This window comes from Oryzias latipes, chromosome 4 (genome assembly GCF_053564925.1).
Source record: "Oryzias latipes strain Hd-rR chromosome 4, Olatipes_Hd-rR_3.1".
Taxonomy (NCBI): Eukaryota; Metazoa; Chordata; class Actinopteri; order Beloniformes; family Adrianichthyidae; genus Oryzias; species Oryzias latipes.
In genome coordinates, this window is record NC_136240.1 from 2,524,751 (window position 1) to 2,543,726 (window position 18,976).

General features: G+C 46.6%; 2 protein-coding genes across 2 annotated transcripts in view; one reads left to right on the forward strand and one right to left on the reverse strand.

Moving 5' to 3' along the window:
* The window catches only part of scfd2 (sec1 family domain containing 2), a 124,505-nt gene extending 114,442 nt beyond the window's left edge, over window positions 1–10,063 (forward strand). Inside the window, exons 7-9 of the mRNA XM_004067569.5 lie at window positions 3,012–3,146; window positions 5,799–5,918; window positions 9,515–10,063. Coding sequence (XP_004067617.1) covers window positions 3,012–3,146; window positions 5,799–5,918; window positions 9,515–9,607 — 348 coding nt within the window. The 3' untranslated portion in view covers window positions 9,608–10,063. The remainder of the gene's footprint in view (window positions 1–3,011; window positions 3,147–5,798; window positions 5,919–9,514) is intronic.
* A 3,033-nt stretch (window positions 10,064–13,096) lies between these two features.
* On the reverse strand, window positions 13,097–14,958 carry rasl11b (RAS-like, family 11, member B). Its single transcript, XM_004067568.4, has 4 exons — window positions 14,726–14,958; window positions 14,594–14,650; window positions 14,441–14,517; window positions 13,097–14,111 (listed from the first exon to the last, which is right to left on the reverse strand). Exons 1-4 carry the CDS (start codon window positions 14,838–14,840, stop codon window positions 13,614–13,616), a joined length of 747 nt encoding a protein of 248 aa, XP_004067616.1. The 5' UTR covers window positions 14,841–14,958; the 3' UTR covers window positions 13,097–13,613.
* Between the last annotated feature and the right edge of the window lie 4,018 nt (window positions 14,959–18,976).

The following is an 18,976-nucleotide window of genomic DNA, read 5'->3' on the forward strand; positions in this document are numbered from 1 at the left end:
GAGGGGGGAACCCCGGGGAAAAAAGGGCGGCCCATAAGGGATGTTATGAACATCCATCTTTGTAAAAGTTTGGATGATGTTTGTGGGCGAAACACAGACACACTGCCGAGGCCGACTCTAGGTTGACATCATGAAATGGGCGGCACCCACACGGAGCAAAAGGCTGTGCTTCAGAGTTCAAGTGGTCTTATTTCCAGGTCGGAAAAGACGAGACCTCAGGAAAATGACTAATATTTAATAAAAAATGTGTTCTTTGGTGTGTCAAAGGTAATTTATTATCATATGCATACTGTTTACTATGAGGCTTAAGAAATTTGGTATAGGCCCATTAAACCTTTCAGAGTAAACTATATCCGTATAAATGATAATATATAAAATGGCTACTGAATTGATTTCATTTGGTTGGAGCTGGAAGTAAGCCACTTTCCATGGGTGACATCACACTCACTTGGTCCAGTTCTCATTTACAGTCAATGCTTGAGACCACTAGCTTTTATTGAAGCATGAAGAATGACTAACAGCTGTTAATTTCTCTATAGAGGTCTATGGGATTTTAGCTTCTTGGAGCCAGCAGGTACTTCCTGTTTGGAACGTCATGGGGGGAGGGGTCACTCAGTCCAGTTTTTTCGATACAGTCAATGATATAAACCATTATGGAAGTGTGTTTGTGATGCTTGAATCAACAGTTCAATGCAGTGGTTGTAAAACTGGGGTGGTGCAGAGGCATCTCGGTGGGGGTGTGAGTCACCCGGTGGGACAAGGCTGGGAGGAGGGGGCCATATTTGGACGTCGGAATTCTTTTTGCGGTGAAACATGAAAGACCTCATATCCGTGGGTCTTGCATCACTTGCATTAACCTAATCCTAACCGTGACATTTGAAAACATAATTATTGTTGTTAACGGCGGTTCTAACGTCTTATAAGAACGGTAATGCCGTTGATGCTTGAGTTGATGATTGGATACCTACACCTGCCTTTCTTTCTTCTATACATTGCATGTATAGTGGATGTAATGCCTCCGCGCCTCCCAGGGTGGCGCCCCACAGGTTGACAACATACAAAGTGAATGATCCTTTATGTAATTTATTTATTCCTTGTATAAAGGATCATTCACTTTGTACGTGTCTTCCCTGCGAGGATTTTTCTTATTCCCCAGACAACAGAGCTCATTACGACTGGCTGCAGATCCATATAACGCAGCAGCAGCTGCTGGTTTGAGCTCTGCTGAGGAGGATCAGTTCAATGAAATCACTCAGACTCCACCCTGAAGGCCCGTTCACACCGGGACGAATTTCGCCGGTTTAACGCCTCGTGACTAAACAAAGGGCACCAATGTGAGTGTACACACCGACGCGAAAAAACGCCACGCGTCAAAGCGTCAAAAAAAAAAAACGCCTCGGGTTCGTTTTTTTTTTTCGACGCCTCGCGGCACGCGCTTGCACACACACACGCGGGCGCGCGGCTCCAGCACATACACATTCCTCTTCCACAACAGTGGGTACAGACGATCCCGACTCCATTGCCTTCTTAAAATGAGAAGATTGTAATTGTGCTGCTCCTTTGTGAAAATAAATTTAATATTACAAAAAGAGCTCCGCTTTTGACAACACTGTTGTTGACATCCATTGTTAACGTTGGCTCCGCAAACAACAAGTGACGTCGTTCACCGTTGAGTATTCTTCTGGCTTCTGCGCATGCGGGTCTCGTTTGGGTCGTGTCACGGTCACACTGGAGATCACTAAAGTTCGGATTTACTTGGAAATGTGAACGGTCTAGCAAACAATTCGGATTTTTTCAAAAAATCCGAATTGAGCATTAAGCCCTGCAGTGTGAACGTAGCCTTTGTAAGAGTTTCTGCTGTTGCCACTTTGAAATCAAAGAACAGAGCTATGCTCAGCACAACTTGAGAGTTGCAGTAACAAACCTGCAACCTGGTTTTGAAAAGAGGTATAGCACAAAGCACATTGCAGCCTTTAACACAATTTTGTGTTTCTTTTTTCATATAGGTTCAATATTATTCTTCTTACAGAGTGAACAATCCTTTATTTAATTGTTCTAGTCTCTAGCAGCAGGAATGTTTTGAGACGGTATTAAAGTTGAACATATTTGGCGTATTTTGTCACAGTTTTTTCGCGGTGGGGGGATGAACATTTTTCCCCCTCCAAAGGGGGAAAGGTAGAAAAAATACTGATATCCTAGATAGACATTTAAACACATGCTTAACCTGCATAGTCACACACAGTTCTGATCTTAAATAATTCTTTAAGGTTCTGTGAGAGAAACAGTCTGCTCTCTTTTGAGAAAAAACAGTTGGACCTTAAATTCCTGATCCTGCAACCTTGAGGGCTATAAAGGGTTTATTTTGCAGGAGTTGCTGGTTAGAGAAAGTTTAGTCCTTGTTCAAAATAAACAGTTTTTTCTCTCACATAAATAAAAGACTTTTATTAAGAAGTAGTTTAGGTTATAAAATTGTGCTTCGTCAAGAACGTTTGTCTGACTAAGAGAGAACTGGATTCTACTTTAGCCTTTTTCTTTGTGTCTGCTGTTGTCAAGCACATAAACTGAGTTGTTGTAAATACTCCAATGGTTTATTCCAAAAATACTTGTGTTTGGAATAGAATGGGTATTTTTAGATAACTCTCATCATTTTAGAAATGGGGAGTTTTGGGTTGAATTTAGCTGCAAGGTGTTTATTCAGAAGTGGTTTAATGTCTTTGTTTCCCACTCAAGGTTATCAATGAGCTGTTTTTAGCCGTGTTTAATAGAGCACCGTTCTGCTGTCCCTCTCCTCCTCCTCATGAAGTGACTCAGCGAGCTGTTTGCCTCACACAGAAATGCAAACCTCTGATGTGGGATAAACAAAGACATCCACTGTGTGTGTGTGGGGGGGCTAAAATCAGGGGATGTCCTCATGTTCATAGAAAATACTGCCTTATGTGTAAAAACCCTATGTTGGTGTTTGCATTGCCTATGAATCGTCACATGTTTGTGCTTGACTTTTCCATGTAAAGGCCACCTACCGTCCCTTCTTGAAGCAGATCCTGGAGGAGGTGTTCCGCCTCGACCGGTCTGAGTGTCCTGACATGGAGCATATGTCTGGAGGCCTGACAGAGCTGCTCAAGACGGGCTTCAGCATGTTCATGAAGGTCTCTTCACAAAATACACCCCATTTAAAAGGTTTTTTTTATCTAAGTAGAATTTGCTCTGTGGTTTTCAGAGCTCTGTGATTCTTGAAGAATGCAAGAACATTCTCTCAAAAAATAAGAAAAGATAAGTCAGTCAACTTGAGGAGGCTATTTTTCATCACTAACATGATCAGAAATTTCAAAAATTCTCCATTTTGTTTTTTTAATTCTGGAAAAACAGACATTCTCATGGTTTTTATGTGATCTCTTGCTTCTTTTTTTGTTCTCTTTTCTCTCAGACCTTTTATTGCTTTCAAATGCCCAAGTAGCGGAAAGGGACAATTATGGGTCATTTTCTAAAGTATAATTTCAGAAACAATAACAAATTTGATTCTGATTCTACAAAAAATAACAGAGGTATTTAAAAAAAAGATGTACATATTGACTTTAATCCTAAAAATCTTACCTTTTTCCAGAATTTTGACCTTATTTTCAAATATCTGACATTATTCTCCGGTTCTTACTTTCTTTTTCAAAACTTTTCTTAATTTTTTTCCCCCTTTTTTACGGTTTGACTTTGTTTTGGCAGAACTCCAATTTCTTTCTGAATTCTGACCAATTTAGAGAAAAATTTTTTATAGTTGACAGAAGTCTGGTCCCCAGCGAGAGCCGTCCCCAGAGTTCTAACCACACTACTACTTGGGGCGACAGTGGCTCAGGTGGGTGAGCGGGTCGTCCAATGATCGAAGGGTTGGCGGTTCGATTCCCCGCTCCCACCAGCCAAATGTCATTGTGTCCTTGGGCAAGACACTTCACCCTCCTTGCCTCCAGTGTGGCTCCACTGGTGTGTGAATGTGCATGAATGTCCCGGTGATGGTCAGAGGGGCCGTAGGCGCGAAATGGCAGCCACGCCTCTGTCAGTCTGCCCCAGGGCAGCTGTGGCTACAACCATAGCTTACCATCACCAAGTATGAATGAGGAGTGAATGAATAATGGACACAATGTAAGCGCTTTGGGTGTCTTGAAAAGCGCAGATAAATCTAATCCATTATTATTATTATTATTACAACTCCCAGCAACCCTCAGTGCTCCCATGAAGCCACACACCTGACTCTCTTCATCAACCATAGCTTACTATGCAAAGTATTGTTTGTGCCATTCTGCCTTCATTGGACCTGGTCTTCTGTTTCTGACTCTGTTTGCCTGCCGCCTGCCCCGACTCTTGCCTGTCAGCATGGGGAGCCGAGCCTTCAGCCACTCGGCCCTTGGAGTGTGGAACTCTCTCCCCTTGGACCTCCGTATCATTGACTTGTTACCTATCCTTAAATCCAGACTCAAACCCCACCTCTTTAAATCTGCCCTTCTTCTTTGATTGCCCATCCATCCGTTTTGCTTTTATTTATTGGTTTTATTTTTTCTGTAATGTACAGTGTCCTTGAGTGGCAAGAAAGGCACTTTCGATAAAATGGATTGTTATTATTATCTTTATCTAAATTATGGCTAATTTAGGGGACCAAAGGATTTCATTGAAAACATACTGATATGTTAAATTAAGTGTTTTCAACTAACTGAGTAAATCAGTTTGAGGTCAAATGTTTGCTTAACCCATAAGAACTCATGGTGACATCGGTGTAATCAAAAAACCATCAGTGTTCTGTTGTCCTTGGGGTTTGTAACATATCCCACGTGATTTTCCTCTAAGGAAAAATGGCTCTGGGTTCTTAGGGGTTAAATAAATGTATTAGTCTTTGATTCAATCAAAATCAAAACTTTTAATTCCAAAAAGAAATCTATTTTATCGTTTGGAAAAGCAAATACTGGGGGGAAATTCCTATTTAAATGTTTTATTTAAGACCTCTTTCTGAAGTGTCAGGCTGTTATCCCCCATCAACAGCCTGCCTGCCACATTTCACCTCACACCTCTCCCCTCCCCATCCATCCCATGTTACTGCACATGGTTCACAGAGTGTCTGAAGCTGCACACAGGTGCAGATGCTCGCTCACATGTTCCTGTGGCCTCTCTGTCTGCATATGCAAGGAAGGAGTCCACAGAATTCACTAGAAAACCTTAGCTCCCTTTTGTCTCCTCCAACACGTGTTGAAGCCTCTCTGACACGCCTCAATCCAGCCCTTTCTGCTGCACATGCACAGCCATTCTTCCCTCTTAGTTCCACCTCCAGCAGGTTTGATTGCTCAGGTTTTATTCACAGGCTTGTCCTGACAGCTGCTCTGCAGCCTGCCACTGTATAGTAACAGCCGGTACCACTCAGCAGAAGCCCTGAACTGGGCTTTGCTTTGGAAGCACACCTTTAAAAGTCAGTTTCCTCCCGTTAGGGATGGGGCACATCTGTCTTTGGGTCTGCATGTAAACACCTGTCCACACCCCCCTCAGTGTCCACGTGTCAGACATCAGTGTGAAAAGCCCTCACCCTGGGGGCTTTGTCTGCAGCCTCAGAGGCACTGAGCCGGCCGTCCCTAACAGCACAACAACACACACATCCCGCTGAGCTGTGACTCAGCCTCAGGACAAACACACACACGTCCTTTCAGCTGCAGAGGAAATCTGTCCTGGATAAAACAGTGTAGTTAGGATCTATTCTAAGAAGCATACTCTACAGCACTGACAACCTAAAAATAAAATGACCAATCGTGGATCTCTTCCCTTCATTTCAGGTGAGCCGCCCACATCCCAGTGACAACAATCTGCTCTTCCTCTTTGTGCTTGGAGGAGTCACACCTTCAGAGCTTCGTCTCATCAAGGAGACAGTTAACTCACACAAACCAGGAAGTCAGGTAAGTCAGTTAGGTTTGATCTCAATAAGTATGCAAACACAGCATACAAAACAGAAAAAGGCCAAGGATGAAGCCCTGAGGAACTCCTTATGGGTGAAAGGAGAAGAATCCAGAGTCAAATACGCTATTAAGCAGTGTTTGCTGCATAAGATGTTCAATAAAGGTCACCTTTACTATTTTATTGGTGCTACATGAATGTTTAAACCCAAACTTTAATATTTTATGGAAGTTTTTTATCCTAAAAAGTCTGGATGAAAATTTTATTTTATACGTCATGGAAATATTAGAAATTACTGTTGGCCAATTTTAGATTTAATGGAGGATGTATATTTTTGTCAAACAAATGCATGTTACTTAAAATTGACTATTGTTTGACCCAGACTTGTTAACATCACAATAAATAGGCATGTAGGAACACAGCAATGGACAGTTTAAAGTCTGTAGCTTTTAAAACAGAAAGAAACACCATTTGGAAGCATATCAATAGAAAATTTCATCTGGCTGCATCTGCAGGAGGGCCTCACCTGGGGCTTCAGGTTTGGGCTCGCCAGAGACATGAGAGGGGTTTGACTTTACTCCTTACGTTTTTTCTGTCCTGAGTTGTTTGGATGAAGACATTGAGCTGATTAGATTTTACTAATAGGATGTTAAATGTGTAAAACTGAAAAAATGCTCCTAAAAATAAACCTAGCTTCACCATGGAAGTGTTATTGCCATTTAAGAGATTAGAGGTCACCAGTAGAAAAACCACAATTCAAAACTCGGGCTTTCATCTTATTTGTCCTTTGTTTCAAATTTTAGAACAAATCTTGAAATGTTTCTATTTTACAGTTTGATTATTTTTTCTCAGGATTCTAAGTTTTTTCTACAAATTCTGATCTTAGATACTTCTGGAATTCTTTTCAGAATGTGACCTTGAAATATATAGTTTACTGACTTTAATCTCATAATTCTGAGTTTCCTCACAGATACCTGACTAAGAACGTTAGGAGGAGAATAAAGTACGGCTAGTCTTTTACTCAGTGGAACTGAAGTTCCCCCTTTATTTTCCCTGAAAACACAAATTACTTCCGCGATCGATGTCAGACCGAGCAGTCATTAGCAGAACAGTGTTAACTTAAAAATGTCTGAAGTTTACTAGATCTCCCCTGGAGCTCCTCAAATTCACAATAAATGAAATCTGCTTCCAGAAGGTGGGCACAACCTTCAAACTGTGTGTGGTTGCAGGGTTCATGTCAGCCACAGTCGTGTAAACGAGCATGTCTAGACTCCAACAACCGACTGCAACTTAGCATGGAACATGTAGACCTATATCTTTTCATAACAATACTGTCTTGGAGACCTCAACATCTCTATAAAAACACACTAGCACAGTATACTAATGCTAATTGCTAATAATTTGTGTTTCTGTGTAATATAAAACGCTCACAAATGTACAGCTAACCTTATATTGAAACTGATGTCATCATCAGATGAGGCAAACCGCTGCAAAGCAAACTCCTCCATCTGACGCCTGAGCCTTGCTAGTTCAGAGCAGGGATCCTCGTTTCCACTCAGGCTACGTTTAGGGCAGCCGGCTCAGTAGTAGAGCAGTAGTCATGGTCAGAACAGACTACATCCATAGTCTGCTCCTGTCAGTCATCACAGGCTGGGTTTGGTCCCCCAGGACATCTGGAAGGGGGGAAAAGAGGGACAGCTCCTCTTCTTCAACGCCATCGCCCATCTGGATTTGATCAGGTCATCAGGAATATGCTGAAAATAAAAACAGTCTCGCTGAATGTTTACAACACCCGCTTCTTCCATTACTCACCCACTTTTGGCAAAGTGTAGAAACTCAATAAGGAGTTACATTTAGCTGATGCTGTGCATTCAGGGATACCGCAGTAGCAGCTTGATGTGCTGTTCCATCATTTTTGGAAGGCGGAGTAACTCAGCTATCTTATTTTTAACCAGAAATGCATGACACAGTTCTGCACAGCCCATTATGTTCTTGTAGTGAGGGTTTCACTGTGTGACCTTTAACATTGAGAGCATCTTCATTGTACACATGCTCTGACACAGCTGCACATGTGCCTCAGAAAGTAATGGTGGGGGCATCTAATGGACACATTATGGTGCACAAACACAGGTTTGTGTGTCTGCCCTCCTGTCTGTGCGTTTGGGTGGTCCAAGTTCTTCCTGCTTATGCAGTCCACACACTCAGACTAAACACGCAGACGAAGCGGCTTTCTCTCCTTGGGAGGAGCGCGAGGAAGACCTAAAGGGACATCAGACCGAGTAAAATGGGCTCAACCTAATAAAAGGCTTAGGGAGCCAGGCCACAGGCAATGAAAGGGTCGGCAACCACCAAAGTCTTCCTCATGTAATCAGAAGAACTAAATTTAAGACAAGCTCGTGCAATAAGGTGCAGGCCAACACACACTCCAGCAGGCTGTGCATGAGCGGAACCCAGTCCACACAAGGACTGCTGTCTGCAGCTCTGATGCTGGTGACCCGTCTGCTGGAGGAGGCTGTTGGCTTTCAGGAACTGTTCTGGTCCAGGCTCAAAGCAGTGTGCTGTCAATCACACAGATTTCAGACGGCTCTAGGAAGCTGTGCTGCTAACTGAGAATTCAGGACAAAGCAAACAGTAACTGAGTTGATTCACACTAAACAGAATCAGAAAGTGTTTGCAGCGGAGAGTTCGGCCCTTAAATTTGAACCAGCGTCTTTTATTTTGAACATGTCATTCCTCTGGGGATCCAAAGATCTGCTCTCACTAATGTGTTCAGCTTAGTTTTCTTTTTTCTGTGGAAACTTAAGACATGGAGCAATATTGTTTTGAAAAAATAAAACCATTTTTACTTAAAAAGTGCACAAATGATGGAAATTGTATCACTTGCTATTTTTCATTTAGATTTCTTTGCTATTTTTAGGTTTAACCACCATCAAGTCTACTTCATTCACATTCATAAACAGGTTTCTGCATTTAAACAAACGGCTCCTCTTTGGGTAATGAGATAGGAAAAGGAGAAGCTTTGTTTAGTAGAAAATAAACTGGGATGGACCACCAGCTCTGCTCCATTCTGATGAATGAACCTGCAGACCAACAGATCCATGAATGTCTGTGTTTTCCTGGTCTGAGCTGGAATCTGGATCAGAACCGGACGGAGGGACAGATCTGATATTGCTGCCATTTTTGTTGCACCACCAATGTTGGGTTGGGGTGCGAGGGGCTGTAAGCTGGCAGGAGTGAGCGCAAACAGGGAGTTCTCTGGAACGGCAGTCCCGCCCACAACTCAGAGGTGAATTTCCAATGAACTCCTGCTGCTCTGCAGAAACTATGTCCTAGAAAATGACACAGGTTTTTGGATTTTGGGTCAAAACAGTGCCACCATAATCAAAGGACAACTGGGAAGACTTTGTAAAGATGTTTAGAATAGAACTGTAACACTTGAGAGAAGCACATTCTGCATGTTGCTTCTGTGCCTGAATAAACATCCATGTCCCCTTTGCACGTTTGCTATGATAAATCTGTGTGTTTTTGTTTTTCCTTAACTGTGTGAAGTAGCAGCAACATGGCTTCTGATCAGGTTTCATGTTATGCTCCACTCCAGGTGCTGCTTCTCTCCACCCGATTGCTGCGGTCAACAGATATCCCTGAGCTGCTCTTTGCCACTCCACGGCTGGTGCCAGATATCGGCGTCTAAAAAGAGGGTCACGAAGGCACAGCCCTGTGAACGCTCACCTCTGCTCTCTGAACCATCAGAAATCCACATTCCTGACCTGCAGGCTTCCAATGTTAGGGCTAAAATCCATCAAGTTGTTTTCATACATGAGGCTGAGCTGTAAGTCGGCTTTTCAACACTAGTGTGAACTCTACAGCAGAGAGCACACCACCGAAAGGAAACACACCCTCTGATGGCAGCAGCATCACCTCACCACGTTCTGCCATGACGCAGAGGAGCAGAAGAATTTCACACAGTCTGCTGAGGTCTGCACTGCCGCCTCCACCTCTGCTGGAATCATCTTGGCCTGAATGAACGCAGTCATGCCAGTCGCCTCCACACTTTGCAAAACTCTGAATGACCAGGGGATTGTTCTGTAAGGAAACATCTGTGGGAAATCTCTCATCTTCATAAAAAATAAAGCAGTTTGAAAAAAGACACCCCATCTCAGTAACTAAATCTGCATCTATTAACAAGGCTTCACTTTTTTCTGATGAGGCCAGCCGCTGCAGCGTGTGGCCTCATCAGATCACAGGATCTGAAGAGCAGCTCTGAATTTATCCCTTGTCTTTGTGCTTTCATAAGAGCTGCTTTGTTCATGGAACATTCATGAGTCACACAGCTCCTGTGCATCATCCCTTTTCAGTCCCAGGCAGCCAAGACCGTTACACTGACTCCACTTTTCAAATGCAGAACTGGACCTTGTGAGCGTGACGTCTGTCATATATATCCCAACGTTAAAGTGCCTAGGATAGCACAAGGGTTAATTACAGCAGCAACCAAATGAAGTCAATTCAGTGGCCATGATGGAGCCAGACAGCATCAGTAAGCAGTAATTGGTCCGAAATCTGTCAAAAACGTTGGATGTGGGGCTCAGCAGGCACCACATACTATTGAGACACCTGACTGGCCAGTTTATAACTTCAATAACTAAAAAATAGTTATCGTGCTATCCTAGGCACTTTAACGTTGGGAGTTGGGTCATCTAGACCCACTAGACAGTGCTCTGATCCTTTTTTCTTCAATGATTTGTGATCTTCACTGGTGTCCATGGATTACATGAAATCTTTCCACCTTTATCCACCTTTGTCATGGTAGGGAGAACACGTCAGTGTAAGGGGGGGGTCATCTAAGATAGCACAAGGGTTAATTAAGAACATGTTATGTAAGGTATCAGATCCCGAATGGTTATTCTGACCAATAGAATGAGCAACAGCTGTTTATTTCTCTATAGAAGTCCATGAGATTTTGGCTTCTTGGAACCACTTCCGGTTTGGATCGACACAGGGAGGGGTCACAAATATTGTGACCCCTCCCTGTTTGACCACCGGGGGACAGTCTATCAGCTGTCCCCAACTTACCCCCTTCCTCATATAACCTCATAATACGGTGAGGGGGTGGGGGGCTTAGCCTGCGATGAGCCTTGGGGGGGGGTTTACTAGGCAGTGGCCCCCCTCCTATGGTTGCCGTATGGAGTGGGCCCCCCCTCTTTCGGTTTTATTTGCACCTTAGACATGTAGGGCCCTTGGTAGGGGGGGTGCTTGGACATCACTGCCAGCAAGCAGCGGATGTCCTCCTAGCACCCTACCCGCCAATTTTAACCGCACCTTAGACATTTAGGGCCCCTTGGTGGGGAGGGTGAGGGGACGTCACTGTGAGTAATCAGGAGATGTCCCCTTAGTGCCCTACCCGCCAATTTTGACTGCACCCCCCTTAGTACACACACCCCTCCCCCCTCAATATATACATCCCAACATAAACACACACACATGCACACACACACCATCTCAAACACACATACACGCACACACATTTTGCAAGGAAGGTGGGACCTGGGTCCATCTGTCCCCTGCCTCTTCCCTGGTGGGGGGTGCGGGCCCCTTTGCAACGGCGGCCGTGTCCCCGGGGTGCCGGCTTCCTGGGCCCGGCGGTGCTCTCTCCGCGCGGTGGGGGAGTTCACATTACATCTGAGCCGGGGGTGTCTGGTCCCTGGGGGGTGGGTTCTGGTCCTTGCTCCTGAGTGCTGGGCCCCGCCAAATTTCCAACTGTGGCCGAGCCTGGTCGGGCCATATTTATAACACCCCTTGTGGGCCCTCTTTTTTTCCCCGGGGTTCCCCCCTCCTGGGCGGGGGCGGCGGGCCCCCTGCCTCGCTCCTCCCTGGACCAACCGTGGGCCGGGCGGGTGGCTGCCTGGAGTGCGGAGCGGGTCTCCCTTGGGGGGTCCTGGCTCGTACCTGGGGTTGGGGCGGGGGGATGCCCGGAACTCCTGGGTGGTGGTGGGGTGCTCGTTTGGGGCTGTGGGCGTCCTTCTCCGGTGGGGCTCTGCGTTGGGTTCTCCCGGCGCGGCGGGGGGGGCTGCTCTCCTGGTTGGGCTGGGGCGGCGCTCTCTTTCCCTCCGTGCTTCCCTGGCCTCTGGCTCTGGGGGCCTTGCGGCGGCCCTGCTGGCCCTGGCCTGGGTGGCGGGCTTGGTCGCCCGGGCGGCGGTTGTTCCCTGCCGGTTCCCGTGTGGCGTTGGGGGGATTCCGGCTGCCGCTGCGGTGGGGGTCTTGGGGTGGGGATGGCTGGGCACTCTCCCTCCTTCTTTTCACGTTCCACCATCCATTTTAGAAGAACATAAACACTCACCTGAGCACTGGTGTTAGCTCACCTTTGCACTAACAGTTTGCATGACTGAATGACTGAAATATTTCACACTAGTTGGTTTTAAGGCATAAGTATGCGTGTGAACACTATCTGTTTTGTGTACATGTCGACAGGTGGACATTTTTGCAGCTAGCAGGTGTGTTTATAACATTTGAGTGTGTGTGTGGACAGGCCCCGCCCTTTTTGTACTACATTTGAACCTTACCATAATGATTAACAACCAGTAAACTTGTTGCTGTATGCTGCTTCATGGTCTTCTTATCCCCCTTCCCCTCCTATTATCACCCCCTACCCCCCCTCTCTCTAGCGACCCTCTCTTTTCTTCCCCTCTTTCCTTTTCCGTCCGGTCCAACACCAAAGATTTTCAGACATGATTGAAATTAATAAAGTTTGGCCTCAATTACAAAAGGGGTTTATTCAGACATACCTTTGGTTTGTCAGAAGATTAATAACCCCTCTTGTTAAAGCAAAATATGTCCAACACAAGAGGCCCTCAGCTCTCGTCTGTCTGCCCAGCTGTTGGACAGGACAAGTTAAAAAAAAATTAAAAAAGTTGATATTTTAAAAAAAATGAATGTAAATAAATTTTGGGGCAATAATGGTTCAGACACAGTGCATTGTGGTCTATGTTTGACAATTTTGTGAGCATATAATATTGATGCACACTAGTTTTTCGCAAAGACTTCTGGGAAATGGTAGTGGAATTTGGAATTGTTGATTCGGACAGCACCAGAAAATGGTGAACGCTCTATATAGTGATTAGGGAAGGAATTCTGACGCAACCTTAGTCTTTTCATCAGCCTCATGCATCTGAGCAACAAACAATAATTTGTTTTGAAACATTTATTATGCACAAAATTGTAACCAAATAAATAAGACTAGGCCCTCTGGACATTTACATTTGTATAAAGTGCAATAGTGGTCGTGACCAACATATGCTACATCTCTTCTCCCATGGTGGAGCTGCAAAATACAAACACCATATTTACACATGAGATGCTGACATCACAGCTCTGGGTGAAGATGCTGGTACGACTCCAGGCAGTCTGAAGAGCTGCCACAGACACCCCCATGCCAACACACTGCATCCCCATGCCAGGAGAGCCTCAGGGACAGTTTGTAACGAAGCTCAGTCAGACCTGGGTTCCACACCTTCAGCTGCTCCTCTCCTCCTCAGCTGATGTTGAACCTCCCCCCAGGATGTCTTCCATCTGACACGGTGGGCTCCTCCCCGACAAGCCGCGTCTCCTTCCTGCTGACTGTTCATGCCTCGTCTGCCCTCTCCGCTTCAGTGGAGAAGCATGAATCTTAACTCTGACCGGTCCAGATCACCTCTCAGCTCCCTTCACACCGAGGTGACAGTCCTGACTTTAGCCGACAGCGCCTGCTTGAAGCGCCTCTTCAGGTCCTGCATATTGGGGGATTTGGGCCGGGGGATGAGTGGTGAGCGTCTCTTCTCTGGGGCAGCGCTGGCGCCAGTGTGTGGCGAGCTGGATGGGGCGGGGGGCTGCTTGGCCAGCTGGCAGCAGAGCCTGTGGAACGCTCCGTGCACTTGGTTGTAGTCCTCGCTGGCGGACACTTCATAGAAGGAGCATCCCAGGGCTCCAGCCAGGAGGGGGCCCTGCTGGGAGTCCACTCTCCTCAGGTGCAACAGGTCAGCTTTGTTGGCCAGCAGGATCACAGGGGGCACAATGGCGCCTCCTGCCCGGACAACCAGCTGGTGCAGCTGACTGATCAGATCAAAACTGCGGCGGTCTGTCACAGAGTAAACCAGCACCACAGCATCCGCCCACTGGATGGAGCAGGTCACATGGTCAGGCAGCTTGACGCCGTTATTAGTCATCTAAGGAGCAAAGAAAGAATTATGTCAATGGTTTTACACAAGGAGGGTCCATTCAGAGCAGGCTTTCTACACCTGAACTTTAGTACGGTCTGGAATGCTGTGTGGGGCAGACAAATGGGATTACTGAACCAGCTATCCTCCTATGCTGTCCCAGACAGCCATTACCCCAAATGAGAGCTTATTAAAGATGGGTGGAATGAAGGCAATCCTTCAGGGAAAATGACATCTTCAATTACAGGAGGTTGGAAGGTTCCATTTAAAGAGGATGAGGGGGCATCCAGTCAGCCAGCCTAACCCACAAATGTTTTCTTCTGAGAAGCAGCACCCACCTCTCCCCCAGGCGTGTCCTGAACCTGAATGGTGACTTGTTCTCCGTCCACCTGAACTTCTCTGGAGTACAGATTACCTGCGTGCGCAAAAGGAAAACCTCAGAAATTACAAGCCAAATTTCACCATGAAGCTTCTTTTCTTCCGAAACTCACCAGCATTTCTCTCGTAGTCTCCAATGAAGCGCCTGGTCAGGAACCTCACCACCAGCGCTGCAGAAACACCGCAGTGGTTATTCATGGCTGCGCCTGAAGCCCACCTTTGGACAGACCGGTTTGCATTCTTACCCGTCTTCCCCACTCCGCTTCCCCCTACGACAGCGATCTTAATGACCCGGCTGAGCGGCTGGTTCTCCGGAGCGCAGAACTCCGTGATGGTCGTCATGTTCTGGATCAGCCTCATGGTTCTCCTCCTGAGAGAACAAAAGATCCGGCAAAGTTCTGCTACAAACAGTCTCCACGCAGTCTCCACTGGCACAGACTGAGCTCCAGACGCCGCGCGCGCGCAGCTTTTAAGGCGCTCGCGCGCTACTCACAGCTGATTGGATGGTGGGATCCCCGTCGCCTCCCCCCTCCCCCGCCCACACGTGGACGCAGCAGTTATGCTGTGAAGTAAATGAAGCGACATATGGGAGGAGAACCTGCCCGGAGGTTCTGTCTGTCTGTCTGCCTGCCTGCCTGTCTGCCTGCCTGCCTGCCTGCCCGTCGGTCTTTCTGCCTGTCTGTCTGCCTGCCTGCCTGTCGGTCTTTCTGCCTGCCTGCCTGCCTGCCTGCCTGTCTGCCTGCCTGCCTGCCTGTCTGTCGGTCTGTCTGTCTGCCTGCCTGCCTGTCTGCCTGCCTGCCTGCCTGTCTGTCTGCCTGCCTGCCCGTCGGTCTTTCTGCCTGTCTGTCTGCCTGCCTGCCTGTCGGTCTTTCTGCCTGCCTGCCTGCCTGCCTGCCTGTCTGCCTGCCTGCCTGCCTGCCTGTCTGCCTGCCTGCCTGCCTGTCTGTCGGTCTGTCTGTCTGCCTGCCTGCCTGTCTGCCTGCCTGCCTGCCTGTCTGTCTGCCTGCCTGCCCGTCGGTCTTTCTGCCTGTCTGTCTGCCTGCCTGCCTGTCGGTCTTTCTGCCTGCCTGCCTGCCTGCCTGTCGGTCTTTCTGCCTGCCTGCCTGCCTGCCTGCCTGTCTGCCTGCCTGCCTGCCTGCCTGTCTGCCTGCCTGCCTGCCTGTCTGTCTGCCTGCCTGCCCGTCGGTCTTTCTGCCTGTCTGTCTGCCTGCCTGCCTGTCGGTCTTTCTGCCTGCCTGCCTGCCCGTCGGTCTTTCTGCCTGCCTGTCTGTCTGCCTGCCTGCCTGCCTGTCTGTCTGTCTGCCTGCCTGCCCGTCGGTCTTTCTGCCTGTCTGCCTGCCTGCCTGCCTGTCTGCCTGCCTGCCTGCCTGCCTGTCTGCCTGCCTGCCTGCCTGTCTGTCGGTCTGTCTGTCTGTCTGCCTTGCTTTGTTTTGAGTCCAGGTGTTTTCACCTCATCCTTTGTGGGGATCTGCTCAGACATGTCTGGTGAGGATGCATACTCCTGCATCCTGCACCTCCTCCTCCCACAGAAACCCTCACCTCATTAAGAAATGATGCACAAACCCCTCTGAAGTGTAGAATATTCCAACACTTCTCCTGGTTTGATTAGAAATTGTAACTATAATACGAAACTAACCAGACTGTCACAAATGGTAGAATAGAATTTAATGTCTTCAGTGTTATTATTTTAAAAAACCAAAAGTGAATGAATATGTGTGCACCTGTAAGATGTTTTCTTTTATTTGGTTACCCTGGTTGACTGTTTTTTCCCCGATTGTTTTTGTCATTAATAAATAATTTTCCTTGTAAAGTTTTAGAATATTTATCCTGAGAACACAGTGTTCAAACAGATATCATGATAAATATCCCTTTCATTTTCTTAAAGACTCAATCTGATGATAATTGTGTTTTTGGTGTTTCTACTTGTTCTTGTATCATTTTTTCTCTTGAAGGTGGACATCTATAGATAATATTAAGCTCAAAGTTGCATGTCTGAGTATTTCTTTATGCAAATCATTATGAATCAGGAGCAGACGAAAAAGCTTGTAGATGTTACATAAATGCTACAATCGGCGAATCTAAGCTTCCTGCTCTGCTCCATTCTGATCATCCACCTCCAGACAAATAGATCCATGAACGTCTTTGTTTTCCTGGTCTGAGCTGGAATCTGGATCAGTGTAAACAGGGCTCTGAGTAACGGTAAGTAAGGGGGGAGGGCTTGCTCCATGCCAGCAGTTCCACCTATAACTTAGAAGTGAATTTCTAATAAACTCCCGCCTCTCTTCTCTCCTCCCTGGAGCGAGGCGCCTGAAACAATCCAGCACATAACTGCAGGGTGTAAGATGCTGGCAGGGAAAGCATACATGGAGCGCCACAATCAAGTGGCTGGAATAATATACAGGAACATGTGTGCAGAATATGAACTGGAAACCCCAAGGTCAAAATGGGAAACACCTCCGAAGGTGGTAGAGAATGAGAGGGTAAAGATCCTGTGGGACTTCCAGATCCAGACTGATAGGATGGTAATGGAGAACCAACCAGACATTGTAGTGGTGGACAAAGAACAGAGGAAAGCCATTGTGGTGGATGTGGCAGTGCCAAGCGATGGGAACATCAGGAAGAAGGAACATGAGAATCTGGAGAAATACCAGGGACTCAGAGAAGAACTGGAGAAAGCCTGGAAAGTGAAGGTGACAGTGGTGCCTGTGGTAATTGGAGCACTCGGGGCAGTAACCCCCAAGCTGGAGGAGTGGCTACAACAGATACCTGGAAAGACCTCAGACCTCTCAGTCCAGAAAAGTGCAGTGCTAGGAACAGCTAAGATACTGCAGGACCCTCAAGCTCCCAGGCCTCTGGTAGAGGACCCCAGCTTGGAGGAGAAACCACCCGCGGAGGGTGAGAAGGGCGTTTTTTTTTTTTTTTATAAAACTAAGTAAATCAAAGGTATAATCAAAATCTGATCACCTCCACGCAGCTCTGAGTCCAAGCGGAGCCACAAAGACAGAAGCGGTTTAGAATTTCCAGGTAACAAAAAAATGGGTTTGATAGAATACTGGAGAGGTCAGTAGCCACATTTTTTCCCATTATCTCTAACAGAAATGTAATGTTAACACGAAAAAAAGGGCAGGTGCTTGAGCACCCCTAGGGCCCTATGTGTGCACGTGCCTGCTCTCTCTTCCAGTATTTTTGTCCCACTTTGTCATTCCTCATCAGTTACATTACCCCTCCAACACACACATACTCACTCTACCAGCACCACTTTCATTTGTGTGCATGTTTTCTGAGGTATGCTGGCATCCCTTTCTCCTGTGATTTTGGTCTGGTATGTGTTTTGATAAGAGCGCTGATGACAGGCCGCAGTGCTGACACATAGAATCAGTGCCTTGCATTCGGGAGGATGCAGATGCACGCTCACCACATCACAGTGAGCTCCTCCCCATGCTGTCAGCGGTCATGCGTGTTTTCCTGAAAACTGAAAACAACATTTCATGATTTCACCATGGTAACCTCATTGGGGCTCGCCCACTCTTGTCATGGTTCTGCATGAAAAGCATCACGCCTGCTGCCCCTTCCACGCATACCAGGCAGTTCTACTACTCATGGCCCATAAGGCCAGGAGGACGGCAGGACAACAACACAGAAATAAGTGCTTTGCATAAAAGCACTCAAAGATATTGCATGTAGGAAGAAACTGATGCATGGGGTGGATCAGCTGCTTATGACGCTTTCCTGCATGGTCACACCTTGTGATAGACAGCAGATGACGCTTTTCTGAAAGGTCGGGCTAACATATTTTGTGTTGCTCACACACAAGGGGAACAATAGAAGGTTAGAGAGAGTAAAGTGTGAGGGCTAATCTTTTATACAGGATTCAGGCAATTCACTGCAAGCAGAGGAATGTGGACTTAATTGAGGCGGGGGCAGGGGAATTTAGGATGAGGAGGTGGGAGGGATCTCAGGAGTCCGTCCTTTTCGACACAAACATGAGGACTTATTTCCCGAGATTCTGCCTTGGAGCAAGAAAAAAGGCAAGCAGGCCTCGTCTGCCCCGAGGCTCAGGACACAAAAAAGGGTCATTTGGGATATCAGAGCAACAGCTTGGAGAATAAGCCTCAGGGCAACCCTTACAGTCCAGGGTTCACTTGCATCTTGATAGATGCTTATCATTGCCATTGCATTTAATCAGAGTATGCAGAGGGGATCATTAGGATTCAATTATTTACCACTGGGCCTTGTTGTTAGAACTTGATAGGACCACTTGAAAGCTGTAGAAGGCACTTTTGCAAACTACTCAACCCCCACCCCCCCACCCATGTTGTCATCCTTACATGTTAGATCCACAAAAACAGGAGTCCTGATCCACTGATCCAATTCACATATCTTATCGTCTTATCAAGCTCTTCACTGACTTGTTTGTACATGCAACACTTTTGCATTTCCACCAGCAGCTGAAAATTGTGTTGAATGCTGCACAAAGGAGAAGAGAATGTAAACCT

What these genes read in the sequence shown, in the direction of transcription:
- rasl11b (XM_004067568.4), bottom strand. Translation starts at nt 14,840, where the DNA reads ATGAGGCTGATCCAGAACATGACGACCATCACGGAGTTCTGCGCTCCG. An exon ending in AAGCGGAGTGGGGAAGACGG is followed by an intron (nt 14,651 to 14,725) that starts GTAAGAATGCAA and finishes GTGTTTCTGCAG; the next exon opens with CGCTGGTGGTGAGGTTCCTG. An exon ending in AGACTACGAGAGAAATGCTG is followed by an intron (nt 14,518 to 14,593) that starts GTGAGTTTCGGA and finishes TTGCGCACGCAG; the next exon opens with GTAATCTGTACTCCAGAGAA.